The sequence below is a fragment of the Gymnogyps californianus genome, chromosome 2 (genome assembly GCF_018139145.2).
Source record: "Gymnogyps californianus isolate 813 chromosome 2, ASM1813914v2, whole genome shotgun sequence".
NCBI classification, from domain to species: domain Eukaryota; kingdom Metazoa; phylum Chordata; class Aves; order Accipitriformes; family Cathartidae; genus Gymnogyps; species Gymnogyps californianus.
The window spans coordinates 123,649,482-123,676,369 of NC_059472.1; the positions used below are offsets into that span (position 1 = coordinate 123,649,482).

At 40.4% G+C, this 26,888-nt stretch overlaps 1 protein-coding gene across 1 annotated transcript in view; it reads right to left on the reverse strand.

The window, feature by feature from the left end:
* The window catches only part of RBMS3 (RNA binding motif single stranded interacting protein 3), a 711,100-nt gene extending 701,741 nt beyond the window's left edge, over positions 1 to 9,359 (reverse strand). Inside the window, exon 1 of the mRNA XM_050891487.1 lies at positions 8,968 to 9,359. Within this exon, the coding sequence (XP_050747444.1) occupies positions 8,968 to 9,147 (180 nt within the window). The 5' untranslated portion in view covers positions 9,148 to 9,359. The remainder of the gene's footprint in view (positions 1 to 8,967) is intronic.
* Positions 9,360 to 26,888: the final 17,529 nt, after the last annotated feature.

The following is a 26,888-nucleotide window of genomic DNA, read 5'->3' on the forward strand; positions in this document are numbered from 1 at the left end:
GGAGAAATAAGACAGGACAAAAAATGGGGATTGTTTCACTTCTAAGATCCTTAGGGATATCCTTTCTAGCCTGTCATATCTCAAACCCAACTAACCTAAATATTATTGTATCTGTTGGCTTTGGCAAGGACTTGTTGTTGCCTTTTATTAGATATGAAGCAATAGGTGGGAGAGAGTGAGCCAATTAATTATTAAAAGTGGCTTTCACATACTTTAAAAGTCTGCATGTCCTCGAAGCACACTCAATAAAGTTAACAAGGCTAACCAGGGCACTGTATAATGTCTGTGAAGCCTAGATAGGCATTTTGCAAACTCTGCGAGATTCTGTTGCGTGCTTCCTTAACTCCACATGGACCCAATACACACTTCATAAAGTTCTTTCGTCTCAAAATACAAACCTTACAAACTCCTTCCTTCCAGTCCTACTCAAAAGTTGCTGTTTTCAATTAGCTTTCCAGCAAGGACTCCCTCTCTGCCCTCCGTGACACTCCCTTTCACTCTTAATTCACCTTAAGAGCAGAAGTTATTTACATCCTTCCCCTACATAACATGCTCACCTGCCCCTCTGTGAGGACTTGTAGTTATCCTTCCTGTGTTATGTCTGATTCACACGGTAAATACCTCAAGGCAATAACATACTCTTTTTGAATTCTCAGCAAAGCACAATGCATATTTATTATACTATAGCTAATACCAAATTACTACTAAATATAACAGCTACAACAATTATCTTTGGTAGATACTTGCCCTTTCACTCCCTTTCCACAAAGACTTATCTTGAGCATGTTAGTTTGGATCCAAAAAGAGCTCCTGGAAATGAGTATAGACTCAGTAATCACCTCAGTGAGACAACCATCATTAGTTAATAGCGAAGAAGAGGTGTCAGTGGTGCTTGAGGCACTTGTTGAAATCAGTCGACACGGACCCTCTGCTAACGAAACAGGCATAGGTTCCACGCCATTTTATTTTCATTCTCCAGTTGATGATAACAATCCTTTGTAGATGGTCTAGAACTAAATGGGGAAATACCCATTTTATCTCCCTGCAGTATTTTCAGTTGTTGCTCACATTATCACTTTGAACAACTTCTGTAGAATACCTTTTCAAAAAGAATAAACTCTGAAACTATAGGCCAAGGTGTTCAAAGGAATGAACTCAGAAGCCCGGGAACGGTAAATATATTAACCAAGCTTTGGGGCTTGAGTCTGTAATTTTTATTCACCCAATAGTTGTTTTTCAGTCAAGGAAACTACTTCTATTCTGCTTCTATAACAAGATTGGTCTTCACCTAATAGAATGTATAATGAAAATAACAGCTGTATTTAAACACATGGCAGAAGCCATTAGGCATGAAAGAATTACTCTTTTTCTAGTAAATCGTGGCTGTCTAACAAATTTTATACATGACTGTCCTTGTCCATACTATGAGCCAAATTGTGCCTTGTTTTATCCCAGTTAAGATGCACTGGTTACTATAGTTCCTGGAACAATTCATATTCCCCTTATAGCTCAGAATGCAATGTGGGGAAACGAAACAAAACAGAAGTTTTCCTTATAGACAGAGGAGAATTCCAGACCCATGGAGAAAGGATGAGGAGGGAGGAAGGAAAGAAACTACTGTAGAATACTTAATATCTGTAATATCTTTCAGATCTGTCCTTTTTTCTCCTACATGTTTAAACATCACATTAGAACCTGACCTGAGCACTACTTTCATGGAAATTATTATCAGTGCTCCTGTTGTCATTTTTCCTATTTACAGCTGCAGTCCCATTTTCTTTACTATTTGGGTATTTTCTGAGATAGGTTGTTAGAAACTAATAACTCTGCTGAGACTGTGCAACTTTTTATACCCTTACTGGATAATTACTACTGGCAGCTAGTCAGCACAGAAATCCACCTAGCACAGCTGCTGGGAAATAATCCCAGTCACTATGTGAGCAGCATGGCTACAGCCAGGCAGAGAACAACCAAATATGGAACCAAACAAAAACTGAACCACTTCACTCATCAGTAACTATACTTCCCTCTTAGCTCCGAGCAATTAAGTAAACCTTAATCTCAGTATAGTAAGAATTACTGTGCCGTAAGGGAGCAGTATGACACAGTAAGCTTTTACCACAGATAGAGATGGTCTAAAAACACTGTGAACATCTAGCAAAACACTGGGAATAGCATGCAACAACACGGGTATTGTTCTTTTCTAGCTTCATTGATTATCCATTGTTTGAAGCCTCAGATTCGTTACAAGCTGGCATTCAACCCTTGGACAGGAATTCCTGTGAATACTGGGCTTTTGAGAACAAGCTCTACATAAGTGGGACGGATATGCCATGCATTGGCCAAGCTCTGGGCTGTCATGTGCAGTCCTGAATAGGACTGCTTTCCAGTCTCAGCACAGAGGCACGAACACATACCACTACATCTGAGTCAAGGCACTGTCCCAACTGCTCAAGAGGAGATAACAAAGCCCTTTTCAGTGCTGCATCTTCCTCCAAGTAGAAATCCTCGCAACCCTTCTGCAGCCAAGACGAATTTGCCTTTAGCCAGAGAGCCAGTTCTGTGTTTTCTGCATACAAAATTTGTGGTTGTGTTTCCGATGACTCAAGAGTGTTGTTTAGCTCCCACCCATGATGTTCATTGTTTATGTCCCTGGATTTGTTGCCTAATCAACTACATATGCACTTAATTTCACTTTGTAATAACTCTAAGTAGGACTTACTTTTCACGAAATCTCTGCACAACAATGAATATTGCTATGTTTACCCCAGGAACCAGTTAGAGTGTGATCAGCTTTTCAAGCTCCATCCACTTATTGATCAGTTGGTTGAAAAATTTCAACAGCTGTTTGCTCTTTGCCAAAAACATTTCTCATGTAATTTGTTTAAGGGGAGAACTATTTTAAAGAGCGTATTCTTCTTTCAGAAGTCTCATTATTGTGTAAGATTTTAAAGAATCATTCATATGCACTATCATGTATGTTGTTTTAGTACAGACACAGGCAAAGCGCAGAAGTCAGTTCCTCCCTCTCCAACTTTATGCTTTAACTCCAACATAAAACCAGTGCTGGATCTCATTCTCCACATTCCAGATTCTCAATATGCCACCTGCAAATAAATACATTTTAAACTTGTATTTACTCCGCTTAAGGTAAGATTCTTTCCCATACCAGTAAAAGGAATTCTCAGAAAATGAGATAAAAAGTAATTTTGGAGCTATGAAAATTATGAGGCCTGATTCCCAATCTCTCTTCTCCTTATGGATTCTCTGATGTCTAATGAAATATGACTTTATTAGTCTTGCCTTCAGTTGAGGTACTAACAGTTTCTCTCTTCTTCTCATCTACTTATTTTTGTAATAAAGGCACAATCCTAGGTTCATCTAAGCATTCTCTCACTAGAAGGCAAGAGAATTGTGAGAGGCAGAGTACATCAAATGCACGGAAATGCAGAAGTAGACCTGCCTGCAAAGCAAGGATTTCAGTTCACAGTGAATTTCCTCTTTTTGATTTTTTTTAATCTGAATTTTTTATTTATTCTCCTCAAAGCAGATGGCCCTTGGGCCTTGCTCACCAAAGCAGGTTAACAGTTAATAGCTTTGCTGCCCACAGCAGCAATACAAAGGACCAAAACCTCCCTTCCAGAGGCACCTGCCAGGTACTGTGGCTCTGGGCAGCCATTCCAGGTAGACGCATCTGGGAGCCTCCCCATGCTGCCATGAATTAGAGCCTGCCCTGGAGCTGTGACCTGGGAGCCTGCAGGACAAACATCTGCATATGAGGGACTCAGCACATCCTGGGTCTGTGGCTTTGGGACAGACTCACCACCCAGACAGCCAGCAGGCTCTGGGAACTCTGGAAGAACAGGGTGCTAGCACAGAATAAGCTTTTTTCCAGGCCATTTCATCAGGAAGACACTGAACTATGCAGATCAATACCAATATCATGATGGCCCACAGCATGGTAAGGAACAGCTTAAGAATGAAGAATAGGTGCTTAAAAGTGGACCTGAAAAAGACAGAGTAGATGTTGCTGGGCTGAGGAATGATTTCTGAAACATTCTTAGCAATGAGTTAGAGAAAGACCCATTATTCTCCAGCTCTGTCCACACTTTAAAGGTACACTGGAGTTTCTGTCTGACATCAAACTCTCAGAACAGCAACAGCCACAAGTAAAATTTTCTGCCGTCTCTAGGTGGCTAAGAATTTGTCCATCCAGGCAAACAATGGCCTGACCTTGACTATTCATGCCTGCATTACATCTTGGCAGGACCACAGCCCATGATACACATGGCACAAAGCCTTCAGTACTTGGAAACTCCAGCTAATACAAGGTGTTGCATTTTATACGATTACCAGGAGAAGCTGCTACCACCAGCAACTGGTAGTGTTGTCCAACTCTGCTTTCTTTGTCCCACACACTCCGGACTTGTTCCCCTTATCCACTACTGATTTCAGTTTCAGCTTTTGGATCTTAACTTCAAGTTGCTCAATGGGCTGGGTCCAGGTTATCTGAAAAAACACCTAAACCTCCAGGAAAAAGACAGTGGTTGACAACTACTCTCCTCTGCACAGTGGAACTGCCTAAGGTAAGATAAGCACATCTGACATGAGACTGGAGTGATCTGTCCCCCAAAAGAAACTTTCCACCATCTGCTTCAAGCATAAACTGCATTTCTTGGGCCTTCTCTTCTCTAAATGTAAACACATAGTAATATATGGCTTTTCAAACCAAACAAAACTAAATACATAAGAGAAATTATTAAAAAAGAATTGCGCCTGAAGAGTCTTCCACTCTTCCTGACCTACCTCTTGTGGAGGATGAGTGAACAACCACCGTATTGTTGATAGCACTAGTCCTGTAAATACACTAGCGGAAGGCTTTCAGAGACTGACAATTAGATCAGATCACGTGTACAGCAGAACAGAATTCCCAAGTTAATACCAAGTGCCTTTCCCCAAAGCACTCAGCTTTTCCCCTCTAGAAGCTCACACCTGGGTACCACTCTCGCACAGCAATATCACAGGCGAGAATTCTGGGAAATGACATACAAATAAGCCCACAAAACACTTCAGAACGCTTATATCAAACACTGGCAAATTGTTTTTGAACCAGAATACAATGTACGCAGCCCAGATAGGCTGGCTTTTGCTGTAACCTTTGTGTGCTCATTTTCATGTAAATACACAGAAAGTTCTTCACCTTGGAGCTATTTCACAGGGGTTTTTGTATCTGGAATGTAGGTATAAAGTGAAAGCTCTGGCTGTGCTTGTAAATCATTTGTGCTAAATGATTTGTGCAAACCTCAGACATACAGAGGTTTTCCTCAGTGGAAAACAAAATAAAATGCTCTTATTTGGGTATGCAACGTTACATTACCGAACCCATGCCTAGGACCAACTTTTTGGAGTACACAGTACTTCGGAAAATGGAAACACTGTAACACACTGGCTGTAGCTAAGGGCTTAAAAGTCCTAACTCGGGGTACCACCCCTGGGAAAATTCTGGTCATAATGTCAGCTGTGACAAATGTCACCCATAGCCACCAATCTGCAAAGGAATTGCAGAGCTGCCTTCAACTCTCAAAGTGCTCCCTACACTGATCCTTGCAAAGATGCTCTCACTCCAATATAAGCTGGAAAGAATCCTTGGTAAAATTTATGGGCCTGCATCCCTTTGCACCAAGTCACGAGTGGCAAGACGGTGTGACGACCCACCCACACAACCTGTCACAGGCATCAGCTGCACCTCCAGCCGGGAATAAACAGCCAGGATTGCATGGTGTTCTCTCCCCCAATCACCCACTTTGCCACACTGGAGAATGTCAAAATGCTGCTGTATATAGGGTTAGACCTACATGCTTTTAACAAAAATAACAGAAAACACTGTAGGAGTGTTGAAAAATATTTTCTGATGTGTTTTGCTTTAAGAGAAAAAATAGTATCCTTATAGAGTCAACCATCTTCTAAATCTTACACTCTACTATTTCTGCTTAATTTTCTCCCACCTAAATGGCAACTATGCTTTAAAGCACCAAGTACCGTATACTTAATAAATTATAAAGTCAATCTTCATAATTTCTCTTCTCATACATTGGTCAGAGATGGTTTCAACACAGAAAGATATACGGCAGGGAACCTAGGTCTTCCTCCAACAAAGCACTTAAGCATACACTTCCGCATGTCAGCATCCCAGCTGAAGACAGTGGGATATATTTGAAGTTATGCACATTTCACAATTTTATTGAAGTTCAAAGACCAATAAAAAATGAACATACAGCACTGGAAAAAACCTCTAATATCCATATAATTGACACTATGGTAGTACCTGCTACTGAAATTCCATAGAATTAGGAAAATACTTTCTTTGGTTAATTCAGCAATGTTTCTTTTGGAGGCAGTGACAAAAAATAGCTTTATTAGGGCGTAAATTTGACTCAGCTCCATTTAGATAGAAGCAAAACTCTTCACCTCCAGTGGAAATGAAGCTCAACGATAAAATATAAGACTTTTTATAATTGAAGCATGATCCCAAAAAGCAAGTCCTGACAGTGGAATCATGAGATGATGTAAAATCTCAATATTTAGTTATTCATAAGCATAGACATGTCAGGAAACCAGGTTCTAATGTCCTTTACAATTTCCACGTAGAGTGCTTACACTTCTAGGATGTATCAGTGTGCCTCTGACATTTGTTTAAGGGTCAAATAAACAACAGTACTGTTATTTCAATCCATTTAGAAAGTTCTTAGATGATATTTCCAGCAATACTTGGGTTTTGTTTTGTGGTTGGAATATTTTTTTCACAATAGTGTTGGATTTTACTATCACTTTAATGGGTTTTCCCCTTCTCATCACATTTCTGGTGCCACTATTTTACCAGATATCTGAAATACTTCTGCACTAATAAGAAGTACTGGTTGTCCTGGGACAGCATCCAGAAAAGATACATACATTTAGGGAGGTTTGAAATATCACAGCACTTCCCAAAAATACGAGCTAGTCATTGCAACCACCTTGGCAATGGCAAGCCTGGAAAAGCTGATAGTGGATTAAAAAAAAAGGAATATGTCACAGTACTTTAGCATGGCTACAACTAGGACAAAAAAAGGTACTACTTCTGTTTCTATGTCCAGAAAATGCTGGCAAATACAGAATAAAACAGTGCAATACTGAGTTATCTAAACACATTAATTAGCCACACCAGAGAATCAGGCCTTCTCCAGTGTTCATTCACCTTCAGTCATACCTTGTTTGCCTTCCTCATGTCCGTGATTGGTAAAACATTAGACAGACTGTGTGGCACATCAGAAAGTAACCACTGAGCATGGATTTCTGCTGATGGCAGGGTTTTTAAATGCTCAAGGCACTGGCACAACCAACTCATGTGTAAATGGCAACCTTGTCTCTACATTTTAATTATTTTGAAATAAAAGCATTTTAAGTTCCAGTAAGTAACATGATGCAAGGAAAGGGATCCTAGAAACAATCACACACACACAAATCATTTAGCTACGTACAGTAACATGCAGTCACGACAGATGAAATATTCATAAACTCAAGGGAGATGAAATTCTGTGTTCATCTATCACGATGTGTAAACCACCCGTTATCATTTTAAAAATAGAGCCCTTGTATCCACCTTATTAAACTGTGCAGGCCCTGTTCAAATGATCAGTTTTTGATCCTCTCTTTTACTTAAAACAATAGGACAGATTTTACCAAACAGTAACAAACCTAAAAGTGTAGGAGGTAAACACTACAAACTCGGGGTCTGCAGTTAGAAATATCATTTTTTCCAAAATACCTTGTATTTCTCATGATAATTGCAACTCTAGTCATGCAAATACGTGGTGTGACATAGTTGTTGCATTAATTTATTGCACTGCTGGTTTACATTCCTTCATTGTGTTACTGTTCTCTTACACATTTGTAACAAAACCAAACTACAGTAAAACTAGTTGAAGAAACACGGCTCAAATGCAGTACATGGCAACATTTCTCTTCATCATTTACGCCAGGACTATAATCTGTTTTGGGGTATCTGTCCATTCAGAGAATTACTCTGATTTCAATAAAATACAAACGGATCTGTTTTACGGTCTAGCACACACGGATCACTCCTTGCAACAATCACCGTATTACGATGAAACTTACACATTTATCAGTCTCTGCCTATTACAGACCTACAGACGCAGCAGAATTCATCGGCTTCAGTTTGGTAAACCCATGCCGAGAAAAATGAATGGAACTGAAGACAGTGCCCACAGACAAAAGCACTGATCAATGCACTCCGCTGACATTATCTTAATGGCAACCTTTTTCCATCCCATCCTCCCTACTTTCCGATTCTTCCAGCAGCCGACATATCCGCACTAAAGGATGCGATCTGACCCATTTCTCGTTGAACTCTGTCACCCACAGGTTTTCACTCGGCAGCGAGCAGCCGTCCCCCGGTCCACAATGACACAGCAGGGCTGGAGGGACACGGCGCCCGGGCTCCTTCCCCCCAGGTGACTGGCCCCTCGCCGCTGGGTGAAAACCGAGGCGAGGGGAGGGGAGCGGCGGCCCTGCCGGCGCTGGCCCCTCGAAGTGAGGTAAACTTTCGCGGCGGCGGCACCTGGGCCGCCGCCCGCGGCGCCGCTCCCGCAGGGCGGGCGGAACAATGCCCGGCGCCCCGGGCCCCGCGGCGGCGGCGGCAGCGGCGGCGGCCCCGCGCCTCCCCGCCCCGCCGCCCCCGTGTCCTCAGACAACCTCCGCCGCCGGCCCCCCGCCTCCCGCCGCCGCGCTGACAAAGGGCGGCGCGGGGCCGCCCGCGGCGGCGCGGCCGCGGCCGGGCGGGAGCGGGAGCAGGAGCGGACCCGCCGCCGCCGCCGCCCGCCCCGCCGAGCGCGGCCCCGGGCAGCCGGCCCCTCCGGCGGGCGCGGCGCCGGCCGGCCGGCCGGCCGGCCAGCGGCGGAGCGGACCTACCTTTTTGTCCTCTTTCTCGCTGCCGTGCCTCCGCTCCGGGTGGCCGCTGTCGGCGGCGGGGGCCGGCTCCGCGGGCTGCCCATCGCGGTGGTGCGGGCGCTGGTGCGGGCAGCCGCCAGACCCCGCCGCCGGGGGGATGGGCTCCGGGCACGGAGAAACTCCCTTAACATCCATCTCCATCTTCCAGTTCACTGTATTGCGAGACAAAAGCAGGCAAACACTTTCCACCACCCCGCGTCTTTCCTGTGCTTTCCTTTCTCCCTCTTTTCTTTTTTTCCTTCTTTCTTTCCTTTTTTTTTCCTTCCTTCCTTCCTTTTTTCCCCCCTCAGGAGGCCGTGACACGCATGGCTCTGGCCGCCGCTGCTGCACCGATCCGGCGGCTGCAATTCTCCCCTAGATCCTCCAGACTTTTGTATCCAGCGTGTGTGTGTGTGTGCGTGTGTGTGTGTGTGCAAGAGTGAGCGTGTGTGTGTGTGTGTGTGTGCGCGCGTGTGCGCGCGTGTCCTTGGTACGATGGCCTTCAATCGCCCCGAAACAGCAAACGCTAACTAAGCAGATCTCTCGCCACCAAGATCAACTCCCGGCCCCAGCCTAATTGTGGTGGTTATTTACTTTACGCTATCTATGTCCCAGGCCCGGACAAGCCCTTCTGGCTGCAGCCCTTTGAACAAAGTTAACTGGAGGGAGCCGAGCCCGGGGAGGGGGTGGGGGCGAGGGGAAACCACCGGGGTTTAACACGGGGGAACTGACAATAATCCGGTAATGTCAAGTAAAAGTTAAACCTCCCCCTTCCTCCCCTCCCCCTCCCCTCTCCACATCCCAGGCAAGCGCAATACAGCAAAGCAAAACGAGCGATTTCAGACCTGTGCAAGGTGCTGGTGGCGAGAAGAGACGAGCATTTACCCGATTGTTGCTTTTATTTTATTTCCCCCTCGCCTCCCCCCCCCACCCCCCAGCACCACCCGCTATTGCAAATGTGGGCTCCTTGATGTTAATCTCCTCTCCGTGGTCTGAGTGTATGTGTGTGACTGGAGCTCCCTCTCTCTCAGGCTGCCAGCGCCACGCAGCACTGCACAAGGAGAACTGGAGTAAGGAGAAAAACAAGAGCAAATCCAGGCTGGAAATCTAAATCAGTACCAGCCACCAGCTCTCCGATTTTATCAACGCAAATGGAAGAAGAGAAAGGGGGAAAAAAATCGTGTGTAAGCTGCTAAATCAGTCGTGACCACAGTGCACACACGATTATTTTATTCCTTGTGTTAGCTTCCTTCTCAGACTTAAGTTAGACATAGTAGGGAAAAATGCAATCTCATTAAGAGTGTTTTATACCAAAACAAGAATTTCCTTAGTGGCGCCGGAGCCAAGCCAACTTTTCAGCTATTCCCCTTTTCATTTTGAAGAGATGAATGGTGAGCGTAGACCCGATCGTTCTTAAATCAGGACACCATCAGGTGACCAGTCTGCACGTCTAAATATAACACCACATTGTCCTGAGGAGCAGCTGCTTTGAAAGTTAACTGGAAACATCTACTGAGAGCCTGCAGTGTCAAGATACATATCTGATCTATACCTGATCTGTCTGATGCATGTACTGACCTCTCCAATAGCAACTACCCGCTCTGCAGAGATACTGGGCCACATCCTCAGGAGCTGGTCTATTTTACACCAGGAGAGAACCTGTCCCAGGGTATTTCGGGAAGCGGGTGACTATCAGGTATTACATGATGCCCTTTTATTCCTCGCCTTGGGTTCCGTTATTCCCCAACAGGATTGTTACTGTGGGAACCTGAACAGGTCTTACTGCAACAATATATTTGGACAAAGGGCAAGAGTCAATCTTGCAATAGAGAAAAAAAAGTCTTCGTCACACATCAAAGCTGTATTTTTAAAACACACATCTCTAAGGATCCTCAAAGCATGTCAAGTATTTGCGGGCCCTGCTGTCTTCTCAGATTCGTGCAAATAAGGAGCATTTCTATTGAAACTATCAGCATCAATGTTTAAAAATGAGGTAAATAATAAAACAATCAAGCCCTGAATATTAAAGTTTATAATCAAATACTTTAGACTACCTACAATCATTTATTTATAGTCATTTAAATATAGTCTACATTTTGGGGTGAAAGGATTTAAACATTCTGGATACTCATATAGTTTTAGCCTCATTAGCAAAAAGCAGTACTAACTGCAGACAGGCACTTTGGGGGAGATCTGTTTGCACAGCCACGATGGCTGCGGAACACGTACAAAGGTGGACTTTGCTGCAGAATTGCCCAGAGCAAAGCAATGAGCCCACGCAGATGACAAGCCACCCCCCTGTCAGTCCGCCTGCGCAGTCACCACCTCCCTCCACACACAACAAAGCAGACAAGGAAGAAAATTCTGCGCTCAAGAGCTTTTCCAGTTTGGGTCAAAGTAATTCCAGTATCACAGGTTGGAAAATGGCAACATAAGAGTGAAAATAAAAATATTGTTCATTCAGGCGCTGCAGCGCACACTTACAAAATTACTGATAAATGACATAAAAACCTTCCCATGGTGGGTAATGCTAAATAATCCTGTTAGAAAATAACAATTCCCAATCTACCATCTCCAGATCTGTAAAGTAAAATTCAAAGCAAAACCAAACCATCTAAAAATAGAGAAAAGCTAACCCAAATACAAACATTTCACCATGTGCTCTGAAGCTTACTGGAGCTGGACATTGGCAGAGAACCAAGGAAAACTAATTCCAGAGGTGGGGGCCCTTGACTCAGAAAGCTCTGCTCCTAATCCTAGAGAGTTTAACCCCCAAAACCAACAGAAACTTCTTAGATGGTTTGAGTGAACATGATCATACATAAGAAGAGAAGGGCAGGCCCTACACTTTATGAAAGTCAGTACAAAGATTTGTATTTGGCTGCTGAATTTCAAATTTGCCTTTCTTTCTTTTCTCTTCTTTTCCCCATCTTTCCTTTTAGTGCTGCAAAAGATTTACAATACTATCGCAAAAATAAAATTAATACAAATAATTCATCACAACAGTGTGCTCCCAGTTGTTCTCTGCACAAACCAGGTTTCTGCCCCGCTGCTGTTATTCAATAGATTTCAAGAACTAAGTAGAACATATTTTGTCAGGCTAGGGTAAAGGTCTGAATAATCACCACAAATTTCTGTGAGGGAAATAATACTCTTTAGGCCAAACATACTTTGAGATGCAAACAGTAACTACAAATCTAGGAGCACTAACAAATTGGACAGGAAAACGAAATCTGAATCAGCAGGCTGAGGAGATAAGAAATACGACCTCCTTCCAGTCTCATAAGTGGTCCTTCTCACAAGTATCATGTTCCCCAGGTCCAGGCAGAAGCACATGAGCTTTCACCCTGCATTAGTCTTGGCAAGCACTGAGAGAAGAGTGGGACTACAGACCGTAATAATGCAACAAGCCACAGAGCTGAACAGTTGATTGGTATTGCCTAATGAAAAGTTTTCGGTACCTTCTACTAACTTGGTACGTACATCGAACTCAAAACTAAGTCCACAGAACAGTATTTGGAGCTGAGGCGGAAGAATGGCGAGCCAGAATCCTGCATCACATGGCAACTGTCTTGGAAGATGGCGCATTGAGAAGCAGAAACCAGGGAGTCTCACTGGAGGGCAAGTCAATCCACACCAGGAAGGCCGTGTTCATAAGAAAACAACATTGTGTTGAATGCTTTCCAGATGTGCCGACAGATCGAAAAAAATTAGCATGGATCCTTCACTCATGTTCACTGTGGTAAAACAGCATATAATTTAGCTTCTGTGTAGAATAATAAAGTACATTACTAAATATGGACTGTCTATTACCATACACAACATGCATCAAGAATTTCTGAGCCCAGATCTATTGTTCATTTTTTAAGAGAAATGGCATTAAAATAATGCTGGTGAAATCCATACTACAACTCATTAACACACGCTCCATGCTCCTGCATATTTTGCGGTTGTGGGTTGTGCTGTAAAACAGGTGTAGGTGACTCAATAGATTCCAGAGACACTGACATTCTAAAATGCAAAAGGAAAACCTTTCAAGACCAACTACATTATTCATGTCTCAAAAAATTAAAATTAGGGAGTGATGACACTATGAATTTAATTACAAGCAAAGTATCGGAACAATTTGATGGAAAGGGTCAAAGATTGCTTCTTCTAGAATCCAGTGTCATTTTTGCATTATTATTCTTGGTTATGATCAGATGATAGTACAACATACTGTGCAAGCCACATGGCAGGGGAATCCTCTGTAGTCCTAATTAATAAGGCTAGAAATGGTGGGAAGACATACACAAATTAAATGATTTGCCTAAGATCATAAAGTAGTTCAGTGGCAGATTAAACAGAACATTTATGCCCTTTCCATGGTCTCTTCTTTCGGTCATTTGTTTCATTTAGCAATTTGTCACTTTTTCTTATGAATAGGTAAGATAACTGCTCAGAAACTAACTAAATCATTTATTGATATTTACTTACATAACAATTCTTGTTCAAAGATATTTTCAGGTTTTTCTCAAGCACATTTATGTTTATGTTAACGTGGATAAACTGAAGATGTTGCACATCAAATGTACAAAAATGGCTATTACAAGTTAGCAGGATATATGTAATCTTTATAAAAACACAGCTATCATTGTATGAGAGATGGAGCATTTGGCTTTCTGCTGCCTCACATATCTGTTGGTTCAGGATTCACCTACCCACTGCATTCAACATTTGAATAATTTTGACCTTTTACCACCCTTAGACAATTCAAATCAAAGGTTTCTTGTTGTCAACACAAGCTCCTTGGGGCCTCACTCAACACCGTATCTGTCAACTTGCATTCTAGGCTATTTCATTTCTTGCTTGAAAGTTGCAAACAGAGTTGCTTTCGCATGAAGACTCTGACCTTATCGATAATTCCCTCTGTACTATACATTTCAAAGTCGCTAACACAGATGTTCATTGAGTCATTTTCCCACCCATCGATCTCTGCTTCTGTTCTCCAAGGTGCTTTACTGCAAGTATGCAAACATTCAGTAACCTGGGGGGCTCCTGTAACTTTCGAGATCTATCTAGGCAGGTATTTTCTGTCTCAGAAAGTCTATAATTGTATATGCTTAATAAATGCTGTCCTAAAAGAATTATGTTGGACGGGGATATAAAGACATTCTGTGGATATTCTTAGAGAGTAAAAGCTGAAAATACTATTTGAATTCCACCATTCTCTACACAGTGCAACATGAAAATGGATACATTACAAGCTGCATCTTCAAAAGCATCTTGTCTTCTAGCTTTCCACCCACAATTTTGATAATATCAGTTCTCCCCTGCATTCTAACATTTTTGCTTACAAGTACTGAAACCACAAAGAATAGCTGCACAACTCAAGCCTTCAGTGGTATTTTTTGAGCCTTTTAAAGACTTATCTCCATTCCTTTTTTGGAACAAAAAAATCCTGTAACCCTTGGGAGGTCTCCTGAGCTCCTACAGCTCCTTTTCTGGAAAGTCATCAAAATAGAATTGATAGGCTTCATGACTTTTAAACATGAACATAGCTCCTTGTAGTTTATATTCTACATAACTGACAAACAAAACTATTCTCGCCATAGTCAGAGTTTCATCCTTCCTTGCAAGATACTGCAAAGAGAGCAATGGCCATGCAGACCCTGCTCTCACTTTGCAAAGCAGTGTCATGATTTGAGCATGTAAGTATCTGTTCTGCAGGGTGTATGGAAGGCTTTATTGCCCTCAAAATTGCTGTGTGAGGTAGAAAAAAGAAGCAGCTGTTTCTGCTGGCTTTTCTGAGAGTTGGCCTGGGCTCATAGTTAGTCAAGACATCACTGGGTGGGACAGAAGGCCTAACCTAGCAGACTCAAAGAAAGGAAACACAGCTCTGAGGCAAATGGGCGGGCAGCACAGCCACACAGACATTTGTTTCACACAATCTGAAAACATCTGTATTTCACTGGGTGATGCTGCAGTCTTCTCAGTTCCTGTGGTAAGCCTGGATCTGTGCCAAAATGAAACATTTGACCTAGTTTTCAGTTTTTTGGAAAGGAAAATCTCCATTGAGTTCACTTAACTTAGAAAATGGGGGAAAAAGTAATTTGTCATAATAATAATTTTTTAGAAACAAATAAACAAAAGGGAGATGCATTAAAGCAAGGGAAAAAGAATTGGTCTATATTATTTCTTAATGGATGCCAAATCTTCATTGCCAGAGATTAAACTTTCAGGAGCAGACAAAGGCATGAGAATGCTCTACAAGGGATACAACTTCTCCAGTGGCAGCCAAGGGTCGGTGTGCAAGGACTGGTCCACTGAAGTTCAGAGTCCCACTAACAGGGAGAGACAGAGATGACAAGAATATGCATGGGTTTAGCCCTCAGGCATATCTGCTTTACCAGCTGACCTGAAGCCCACACACAGCACACAGCTCTGCTGTGTAAAGTGCAGAGGAGGTCTGTGTAGCAGCTAGTGCAGGTCTTAGGAGCACTAACTCCTGTCCGATTTTCCATGCTATGGAGTGTTCCTGTGTGCCTTTATTTCTGATATGCCCGGTGGGATCTGTCATGGTTTAACCCCAGTCAGCAACTAAGCACCACACAGCCACTCCCCCCTCCCCCCTCCCAATGGGATGGGGAGGAGAATCAGGGAAAAAAAAAAGTAAAACTCATGGGTTGAGGTAAGAGCAGTTTAATAACTAAAGTAAAATAAAATATAATCCTATCTAATAATAATTAAAATATAATAATAATAGTAATAATAGTAATGAAAAGGAATATAACAAATAAAAGAGAGAAATAAAACCCAAGAAAAGACAAGTGATGCACAATGCAATTGTTCACCACCCGCTGACTGATGCCAGAGCTGCGATCTGCCCCTCCTGGCCAACTCCACCCCATTTATACACCGAGCATGATGTTCTATGGTATGGAATATCCCTTTGGCTACTTCAGGTCAGCTGCCCCAGCTGTGCTCCCTCCCAGCTTCTTGCACACCTGCTTGCTGGCAGAGCATGGGAGACTGAAAAGTCCTTAGCTTAGGATAAGCGCTACTTAGCAACAACTAAAACATCAGAGTGTTACCAACATCATTCTCACACTACATCCAAAACGCAGCACTGTACCAGCTACTAAGAAGAAAATTAACTCTATCCCAGCTGAAACCAGGACAGGATCCTAGAGAAACATCCTCAGAGATGGAACATGCCATGGGGTAAGGAGAATTCCCAGAAGTTAGGTGTTTATCTCCACTGATCCCTTTCTTCCTTGCTTTTTTTTTTTTTTGCTCTCCCAATCTCTTCTCACTGCTTCTGTCCCTTGTAGTAGAGAGAAGCATAAGGGCTCAATGTGCTAATAGCATCTTCTTTTTTTTGTAGCAGACTGCTTATACACATATGCAAATATAGTTTTGAGCTGGGGTGACGGGTTTTGTTTAAAACTGTCAAAACTGAAGTCTGGAGAATTTTCTTGATGATGAAAATAGATGAGTAATCCATTTGGTAGTATCTGTGTAAACAATATGCACAAAACCACTTTCTTAAAAAGTTTCTGCTTTTAATTTTTAACTTAATGCATACTGCTCAATTTGACTGCTTCTTCCAACTTCTGCTAACTCTCTGGCCCTGCTGAGATATGCCCCATTCTCTCCTTGTTCCTTCTGCAGATTGGAAATGCATCTAAATTCACCAAATTTCTTAGAGTAAAAAAAAAAAAGGCATGTTAAGCATAAATTAAAGAAACAAAGTATGTTTAAGCATAAGTAAGACCAGACACAATTCATTAAATCTTCTTAAAACTAAAAATTGATAACAAGTATGTACATTATCAATTACTCTCCTATTCAACCGCTGGGACTTCAGTTTAGGGTTTTACAGTTTTGTCCACTATATTCAGGTCTTAATCTGCAACTGGCTGAATCCAGCGAGTCAGAGAGTATATATTTAAACAGTATAGTCTTCACCACTTTAATTAATCCTTAGGAAAGAGTCTGACTTTGCTGTCTTTCCCTAGGATAAACCTCTTTTGAGGTCAATACTACAAGGTGGAATGAAGGACTGGGCTTTGAAGGAGAAACAGAAAATCCTGAACTTTCCCTTTCCAAAATAATTTTGAATTCCATAAATAATTTCAATATATGTGTACTTTGGAGCTAACAATGTCTCCTTAATTGTAAAGGCCACATTTTCACTATTTCTGCTTTTGCAGGATGCTATAGGGGAAAAAAAATAGTAAAAATTTTAAAGAAACATTTGCTGAGTGGGATATCATACGTTTTCTAAAAGCAACATAAGAAATTTATTTTTGTTTAATTTTTCTACCCACAATTGTAGAGTTAAAAACAGACATTTGAACAACTGAGTGTGAAGCAAGATAATGAGGATACATGACAAGACTATAAGATGCAAAAACCTAGGAAACTGATGAAAGTGAAAAACCCTGCTAACAGTTTTCTGACTTTGAATGGCAAACTCAAGAGAGATGAAAGATGAATGCATCAAAAAACATCCTTTTGTTCCTTGAAAGAATAGGTTATTGTCTACTTGTATTTCTTGGACACCATCACTGGTATTGCACTCACAAAAAACAATGGAAGACACGTCTCTGCCCCAAGGAGTGTACAATCAAGAAGCCAATGGAAAGATGTCCAGTAATTTCAAAATAGTAGGATTAGACCCAAAATTAGGCAAACGTACTTGAATAGCAATGCCTGCCAGCATATTAGCAATAGTTCAGCAAAAGACAACAGTCAGCCTAACCGTTCAAAGATAGATGTTTTGATGACAGATTAAAAATAAATAGACGTGGTAATGGAAATAAAGAAAATAAACTGAAGTTGCAAGGAAATGTTTTTATTAAAAAGCTGATGTTCTCAGGTCAAATATGCTGTCAACAGAGTATGATGCTTAAGGTCTCAAAAAAGCACTCAGGGCTAAACTTCAACTTTGTGCATGCAAATCACTGGTATGTGTGGTTGTTTATCACTGTCACTTGTACAAGCAAATGATAGAATTTACATCTGTAAAAGCCCATTTGTGCTTAGTTTGTATTCAGTTAGCACATACAGCTGAGGTTTGTATGCGTATCTGTATATTTTATCATTTGCTTGCAGAAAAAGCAGTGCTCAAAATTGTACCTGAAAAAATAGATGTCATATTTTGAAAATCTGGTTCTGAGTAGTACTCAGCAAAAGTAAAAAAAACCCAATACAATGCTGCAGATATAATCTAATCTATTTCCAGCAATGACACCAAAATAAGATAACACAATTTAAGATCAAACAAACAAGATGCCAGGCAACATGTAGATGTTAGAGTGTATTTGTCTGTTTCCTTTCTTGTGCCCTTTAATTGACAGTGAAGTAGTTCATCATTTTGAGAGTCGATAGGGGTCAGTTAACTTCAGAGAAGTTACTACTCCTTTGCTACAAGTAAGCACAATTCATAACTCAGTACTCCTGTTTGATCCTGCCATGAAGACCCACGGCATGTCTGTACTTTACAACGGTGCCAGTCATGTAACCAGAAATAAAATTCCTGGATCAGGACAGGTGTGAGGCTGAGTTAGTCAGCTAACGTCTCCCTATGCCATCTTCAGCATTGAGCTAGGTCCTTCACTGAATTCTGCATCAGCACAGTCCCAGCTATCCCAGCTCAATGGACCCCAATGCACTGGGATCCATTGGGCTCTGCCTATTTGCCTTTAAAATATATTATTTCATTATTTATTTGTGTTTGACAGGGTATTGTAGCAAGAGCTAGAGAAAATTTATTTAGAGTGAATGCTTAGATTCTGAAACACAAGACTCAACTGCCAAGGAAAAGAACTGGACTGCTAGGCTGTTCACTGTCCAGTTTAACTCTTGCACTTGCCTCTAAGAGACAATGTTATCCCTCACGCAACAAATCACAGTCACGCATAGTCTGTGAGCTTACCTGTTCAGCTATTCGTCTCATTTCATATGAGCACCAGGAGAACTCTCAGCTGCAGAAAATAGTTGAAGTCAGAGTCCAATAGCAATCTGAGAGATTATAATTTTACTTCTTCATCAGCTGCTTAATCTATTCTCAACCTCCAAAAGGTACTTTCCTTTGATCTACCTGTACCTACCTCAACTGAAATTCAGTTTCCAGAGTTTAAGCTCTGGCCCTCTGGGAACACTGTGCCAGCATGTGAAACTCGAGTCCTCACATCATTCTGCGTACATGTAAAAGTAGTCAGGATTCAAGCCCTGAGCTGTAATAGCTCTTAAATTACCTTGTGTTCTCATGAAAGTCAGTTCACAGCTGAGCATGAGATAAACGGTATTCCACCAAAGCAGAATTTAGTATACTTAAAAATGGAATTCAAGTTTGAGAGCTAGAGGGTATGTCCGTGAAGACAGAGCCTACGTGAAGTAGATCTAGTGAATGTTTTCTGGTTTAATGCAAGAGCTTTGTCTGGAGGACAAAGAGTCAAAGAGCTAAACAGCTATTATTAGAAATAATAGAGCTGTACATTAACCTGAGCAGGTCTGGTACTGGGAAAACCCCTATCTTCTTAGAACTAAGCAACAGCAAGATGCCTGCTGTTTCTCATGACATTATCACACTGATGTCTCACAATAACAAAACAATTTTGCAGAAAAAAACTCTTTTGTGTGCCTTCCATTAAATCAATTTGCATTTCTATTACTTTCTAATGAGAAACATTACAGTTTACACACTTGGCTATATTTATACAGATTTTATAAGCATGTCAAGTTATCTGTTTTGCTAACCCTACAATAACTGCTCTGGAATAATTATTTGTGTGTTTACTATATTAGGCACTTCTGTCTTTTCTAAAGCAAATTAGAAGGAAATTAGGAATTGACATCCTAGATAAGACCAACAGGCCACCTGCTCCAATACCCTGACAGTGCCCAGTGACAAATGCTCTTCAAAGGAAAATAAGTAGGCAAAAGTATTGAATAAGTATGCAATAACTAGTCTGTACTAGACATTTCCTCTTAATTCCCACCACGCTGTCATTAATTTATGCCAAAAATAACAAATTTTATCTACAGTATAAAAAACATTTCTTACTGTAACTCCTGTAACTGTTGATGTTCTCTTTGCCCATATAAAGGTCTAATACTCTAAGAATCTTATAAGGCTCTTTAAAAATCCAAAATAAGGTACAGCAAAGCAAATGCAAATCAGTAGACATTACTTTTTCAAACAACATGGCTAATGACTCAGTGTTGTTTAGATATGCATTTTGATTTCTACAGCTGCATCTTCCAGTGCAGTGCTATCAGTCAGACTGAAGTTCTAAACAATCTGGTGATTCTACAGTCCTGTGACATCTAATAGCTGATTTATTCTTTTTTACCTGTCATAACAACATAACAATCTATTTAAGGAGAACATTCAAGCTCTTAAGATTTGCCTCCTACTAAAGAAACCTGTATTCTGGGACATGATTCAGAGGGATGGGAGGGTTAAATAGGTACAAGCAGATAATATTGCCTTTTGGTCATTCTTTCTCAACAAACTAACTTCAAGCATGCCAAGCTGAGAACTTTCTTATTCTCTATTTAGGAAATACTTAATATGTTTCAAGTATATCTGCAGCGTACACAAAAACAAAGAGGACAAGAAAATATTAAAGCTAATCTCTGTTTCATTAAAAAATCCACTCAGATGACCAGATGTGCATTTAAACATATGGGTATATATCAGTATATAAAGCACAAACATATATAAGGCATATATGTCCGTATCATGCAGACACACCTACACCCCTATATGTGAAAAGGAATAGAGGGTAGATGGCAAACAAAAACATCCCTGCTTCTTAGCTCAGTCCCATTTGCCATATTTCAGGATGAACTAGAAAAGCATTTACAAGCAAGAAACACTATGGCATTGGGAAAAAGTAATGTTCTCGAGAAAAAAAAGAGTGTTGATCAATGGAAATTGGAAAATTCCCTTCAAACACAAAGGAGAATTGAAAGCAGTCTCCAGGGGAAAAAATAGAATAAAATCTTGATTGCTGAAACAATTCTAAAATGCTGGAAAAAGAAATTAATCTGAGCAGAAACTCACTAATTGGTGTAGCTGATTATGGAAAAGTATTAAAAGAATAGCAGTCTGATTCAGAGAGCCAAGACTAAGTTTAAATGAAATTGATGCAGCAGACTGGCTGAAGAACAAGTTTATGATTCATGAGTAGCAGACAGAAGAGATATAAATTGAAAGGATGTAGGACCATATTGGCCATATATGCCCTCAAGTGGAAATTCAGAAAAGCTGTAAAGTTAAAATCACAGGTATTGATTTCACTAAAATGACGAAGAGATACCGTTATATTGGAAGATCTCATTTGGCCAGTTCTGGGTAACAAGTTTAGTATGTATTACTTGTCATAGTACAAAGAATTCTTAATTTCTTGAGCTGAAATTTCACAGCTCAGGTCTTCAAGTGAATCCATGAAAGAGTGCTGATTTAGTGCTGGTGTGTATTTTAAGAGTCGTGGGGAAAAAAATTCTCTGGAGTAATTTCTTTTTCAAAAATGAAAACTTGAATTTTTGGCACAGCAATCAAGTTATCTGTACTAGTTAAAATACAACTCCCTGTTATCTCACTAATACTTGACTAAAGAGATTTTGTCTTCAGGAGGCAACTGAAAGGAATGTGATGTAGGGACAAAGTAAAAAACGACAGCCTTTACGACTGATGGTGGTGGTTCAATGAGTGAAATCCCTATTCTTCTTCAGAAGGAATTTTGTACCAATAAACATTTGCTCTACACTGAAAAATAGAGAATTCAAAACAAAATAGTTCAAAGAGGAGAGAAGTGTTAAAAATTTATCTTGAAATCCATCATTTGGATAGAACAGTTTCCTTTTAATGTTCAGGTGCTCATTGGTAATCAAATTTTGGTTTTACTTCTCATCATTTAACATCTCTAATAACCAGGACACACTCAACATTGTTTATTATCTTGAAAACTTTTCAGTTGCCTGATAGCTCTAAGTTTTAGGAAAAAATATTCATCCTAACTGCAAAAGATAAGATAAAACCTGTTCAGTTAAGTACAATTAAGGGCTAAAGGAAATGCAGCTACATTACATCACTTAAACTGGTTTACAATTAAACCATCTTAAAAAAATCCTCACAGTGATATTTCAAGATTTTCGCACAGTCTGAGAAAAGTTGTACCTAATACGATATCCAAAGGGATTAAGGTGGATTCAATTTTTATAGACATAAGATAGTCAAAGGGAAACCTTTTAGAAGCTTTATTGGAAGGCTTCAGAAAGAGGTAAATATGATCTAGCTTCACAGACTTCCAGCTACCAGAGGATGATACAGCCCATTTGTAAACAAATGGTTATTCATCAGCTGTAAGAGAGATGAAGATTGCTAGGGATTCATGAGTAAGTCATCTCATTTCTCTTAGTCGTGGCAATGACTCAATTCTCCTAGCTAGAGTGGAGTTTCAGTTTGTTCCACCAATCTTGCAACAGACTATCACTTGGATATTTGTTTTTTTCTTAATTCTAAGCAACAGTGGTCACAAGACGTGGTATCTGTGGGGAGCATTTACCATGACAAAGCATTGCGTACTTAGCAGAACTATAGTCAAAATACTCTTTTCTATTTCATTACAAAACTTCATTTGTAATTTTATGTAGAAGTAAGTATCAGTGCTTTTTAGAATGACAGCAAGCAAGAAATGAAAATAATAAATAGTAAAAAAGTATTAAAGTTGCGTAACAGCCTAGTTAGTGCTACTGTACAAAGGCAAAGGAAACCGCTCAATGCTTACCAACACAATCAGTTTGTAAATACAGAGCACCACGCGGTGTGTGGGAATGGGTCGATTTCTGTCTCCAGAGCTCTAGTAATTTGGGAAACATAGCTGAATGACCAGAAAGAAACTTCCCGAGTTTCTGTCCTTAGCCCTTGCAAATTCCTCATCACTGAACGTTTTCCAGGCAGCTGCATTTTGAGCTTATACATATATCCCTGTCTTTTAAACTCTATGAACTTGAATATCTCTCAAATACTCTCTTTCCTTAGATATTCTGATTTAAAGTTTCCCTCCTCAGAGACACGTCATGACAAAAACACAAAGCATCTAGACTCTTAAGGGTATTCTGAGAATGACCGATTCATATCAGGTTTCAGTGAAAAACTTGCCATTATGAATTTTCGATGAAGTAAGTATATGTTATGCATAAAAGCCTAAAGAACAATAAGACTGTTTGGAAAGTCAGTGCAACTTCCTAGCTTTTAAAAGCAAAAATTATAAACAGAAGTTACATCACATGCATGTACTCTCAACTGGTTTGAGTTTTTAGGTGCAGCACAGACCTCTGACATGCAATCTAGAAAAGTATTTGAGTAGTGAAAAGCTGTCACTCTCTGTGAATCAGCCACAAGAGGCAGTTGAGACATGCATTTCATCTGGCCTACAGAATTATTGCCTGGCAGGAGCAAAAGACTAGTTCTAGGGGGCAGGCAAAGGTAATACCTATCTATCATTTTCCAAATGTAAATCCTCCACTGATGCTATCTCCATTACATCCATATTACAGTCATAGATTCCCTGCTGGCCTTCCTAGTCAAACAATTCCCGAGATCCAGACTGTTCCCACTCCTCTCTATTATTTTTACATTTTAACTCCATTTTTCTCTGTCTTCACATCTTTTGGCTACTAATTTCAGTTACTCTCTCTTCTCCTGTGCTCCATCGCTGTCGCCATCCTTGTAACACTCAGATCCAGCTCCTAATGCTCCACTTAGGCAGTTTTCCTTTTATTGCTGTGGCATCAGCAGGGGTTCTTTGACACTAAAAAAGAGATAATCTCCTGCTACAAGCTTTGTTCTCCAAACCACAATACTTGTCAAAGAGAGGAGGAATTGCACAAAGTCCCACTCAGCCCCTTCAGTCCAGGCAAGGAGCAGATCCAGTGCAGACAAGCTTTGGAGAAGATAGCTGCCAAATCCTAATGGCTAAAAACGTGGAAGCTTTTTCTTTTTTTTTTTTTTTCCCCAGCAGGTTATAAATGCAAGCCAAATGTAGGCAGATTTTCACAGGATAGCTCATGCCAAATTTTAGGCCGCTGCTCCAGAACATGAAGATAATACAGTTTCCTTGGTAATTGTAAACATTTTTCATAGGGGCAAAAATATTTTCCTATGAAACCTATTGTGAGGCATAGATGTGCTCTGCTTGCTTAAGCCTTCCACAACAAGTAAAGAACTACAGGCATTTCAGCCTGAGGTAGACACCTGCCATGGAAAACTTCAACTTGAGTATTTAAAATTTAGCAAAATTGTATTGTATCTTAAGACACTTAATAATGGGAAAAGACAATGTCTTAAATATAGGGATTTCTTATTCTGCCAATTATATGTGTTTATTTTAGATTTTGACTGTACCAGTATTTCCTCTGAAACCCGGCATTGTGGGGATCGAGTTATTTCCTCTCAAGGGGATGACAGTCATTTTGCAGACAATCTTAAAAACAGAATTTAACTAGAGTTGGCTTCTTTGTTCTTCAAGGGCATGGGAGATACTTCAAAAAGGCTAAACTGTGAACTGAACAAAGCTTGTTTTAATAATTTTTGTGTATGCATTTGCAAGACATCTGAAAAAATACCCATGTGATTTCTCCAGTTGCAGTGATACTGGATGTGTTTCCCAGGACAAGATTAGGCAGATTGCCTTGGGTTTGCTCCACAGGGGACAGGTCAACTACCTTTACTGCATGCCATCAGCAACGTGCCACTGAGGCATTTCCAAAAGATTAAATACTTCTCAGGATTAAGAGGCCTGGTTAAAATGGAAAATTTCCTTTTTTGTTTTTGCTGCAATACCTATTATGGAGCTATAAAGGGGATTATGGAATCTTAAATCATCAACAGTATCGTTTGCTGAGGTCTTTTTGTTCTTTTTGCTTGTATGTATGAAAGTATGTGCATTTACAAATTGTATATGCATGTAAATATCTACTAAAATAAATGCAGAATAATATGTTGTTTAGCCTCGCTCGACAACTGCTGCATTTCTCAAGTCACTGGGCCAGTTAAGCTTTGCTTTGTGGTTGGGGGGGCAGTTGGTATAATTATTAAAGAAAAGAGATTTTCAAAGATTCAAGGGATTGCTTATCAGCAAATACTTCATGCGACTCCATAATACTTCCCTGTTCTTTAATAGAGGTTCCTTAAAAATTCCTTTTACAATCAAGAAAAATGAAATTTTAGAATTATGTTAATACTGGTAAACTCTATTTCTTCTTAATTTTTTCTCAGTCTCACATAGTCACTCTTTCAGTTTATATTATCTGACTGACTAATACAAGATTCACGTTTTTTGGAATTTACTCTTTTTGATTGAAATGTTGTTCACTACATGATACGGTACCTCAGTCAATCAAATAATTATTTAAGAGATTATCAAATCTTCACATGACACTTCCATATTTTTAGTATTAAACTTTTTTTGGTGGAAACAGTTGTAACCTTCTGTCCTTGTGTTTTCTCATCACACAAATGAAGGCTGGCACAAGGTACATGATTTCACAACATGACAGGTCAGTCTCAGAGACTGCAGGACTATGGATGGAGGATCTTATTTTTGGCAGAAGGCTCACGTAGCCCCCCCTTTATCTTTCCAACTATTTTACTCCTGAATCTGACCCTCTCTTTAAAATGGGAGTCATGCAGTGAAGCACAGAAGCTCAGATGGCATAGATCTATTTTGAAACTTTTACTCCCAATACATCTCCTCTAGAACGTCTTTACTTAAGAAAATCAGTCTCAGATCAGGGCCCCATTGTGCTAGGAGCTGTACCAAAAAAGAGAACAAAGATGACTCCTACTCCAAAGAACAAATATAAAAAAGAAGACGGGGGGGTGCAATAATGCTAGCAGATTTTAATAGGCAGTTAGGCATTAGTATAAGCATTAGTAGGCATTAATGCTTTATAGGAAGATAAAATTTGACATTAGAGACCATGCTGTGTAAGTTAAGGCTTTTAATCTAGGTAGGACAAAAAGAAATGTCTAAGGAAGTGCCAATGGAAATAGTCGGAGACCAATAGCACTGTACTTTCCACTTCTGCCAGAATCAATCTCACAGTAACTGAATTAGTCTAAGGTTTTACTTGGTCTAGCTGGAGAAAGGCTGACAAAAATAGGTACATCCATTTGCCACATTTGTATTAACACTGCTTCAGGTTAGTGCTTAGACAATAAAATGGGGCCCTGCCCTGAGAGAACGTTCCACTTGCACTGATTTCGTGTTCATGCTCAGCTGCCCAGCTGCAGATACATTAAGATTCTTGCTTCTTTGCAGCTTAGTGTTTAGAACTTGGATAAGGTTTTTCCCTAACAGCTGGCCAACTGTTAACATTTTTCTACTATTTTAGAACTTTTTTTTTGTGTGAGACAGACTGAACTACCATTTCCTAAGATACCTGCAGCTGGAAAGGATGAATGCAATCATGGCATAAAATAAAGCTGTTCAAACCCGGCAGTGCCCTTGGAAGATGATAGCTGTGCAAACTTTCTATGTTTGGGCATATGTGCACAACAAAATGACATGCAACTGTAGAATATTCTAGTGACAATAGCAATGCAGATTTCCAGTACATTCAGCATGCTTTGGCATGCAGGGTACATATCCAAGGTCTCTTAAGATTCAGCACATACTAACATCCTAACATTGTCTTCTCATTTACTATTACTCATGTTAAACTGTACAGGTGCTCTTTCATATGCCAATTTCCATTTTATTGTACAGTATATATTTTGTTAGAGAATGCTTGAAGTTCTCTTCAGTTATCTCTTAGACATGCTATGTAGGCTTCATCTCTGGTTTTGTGGAGTGTATGTTTAAAGCCCACTTTTTAAGGCCCATAGTTGTCTCAGGCCCACA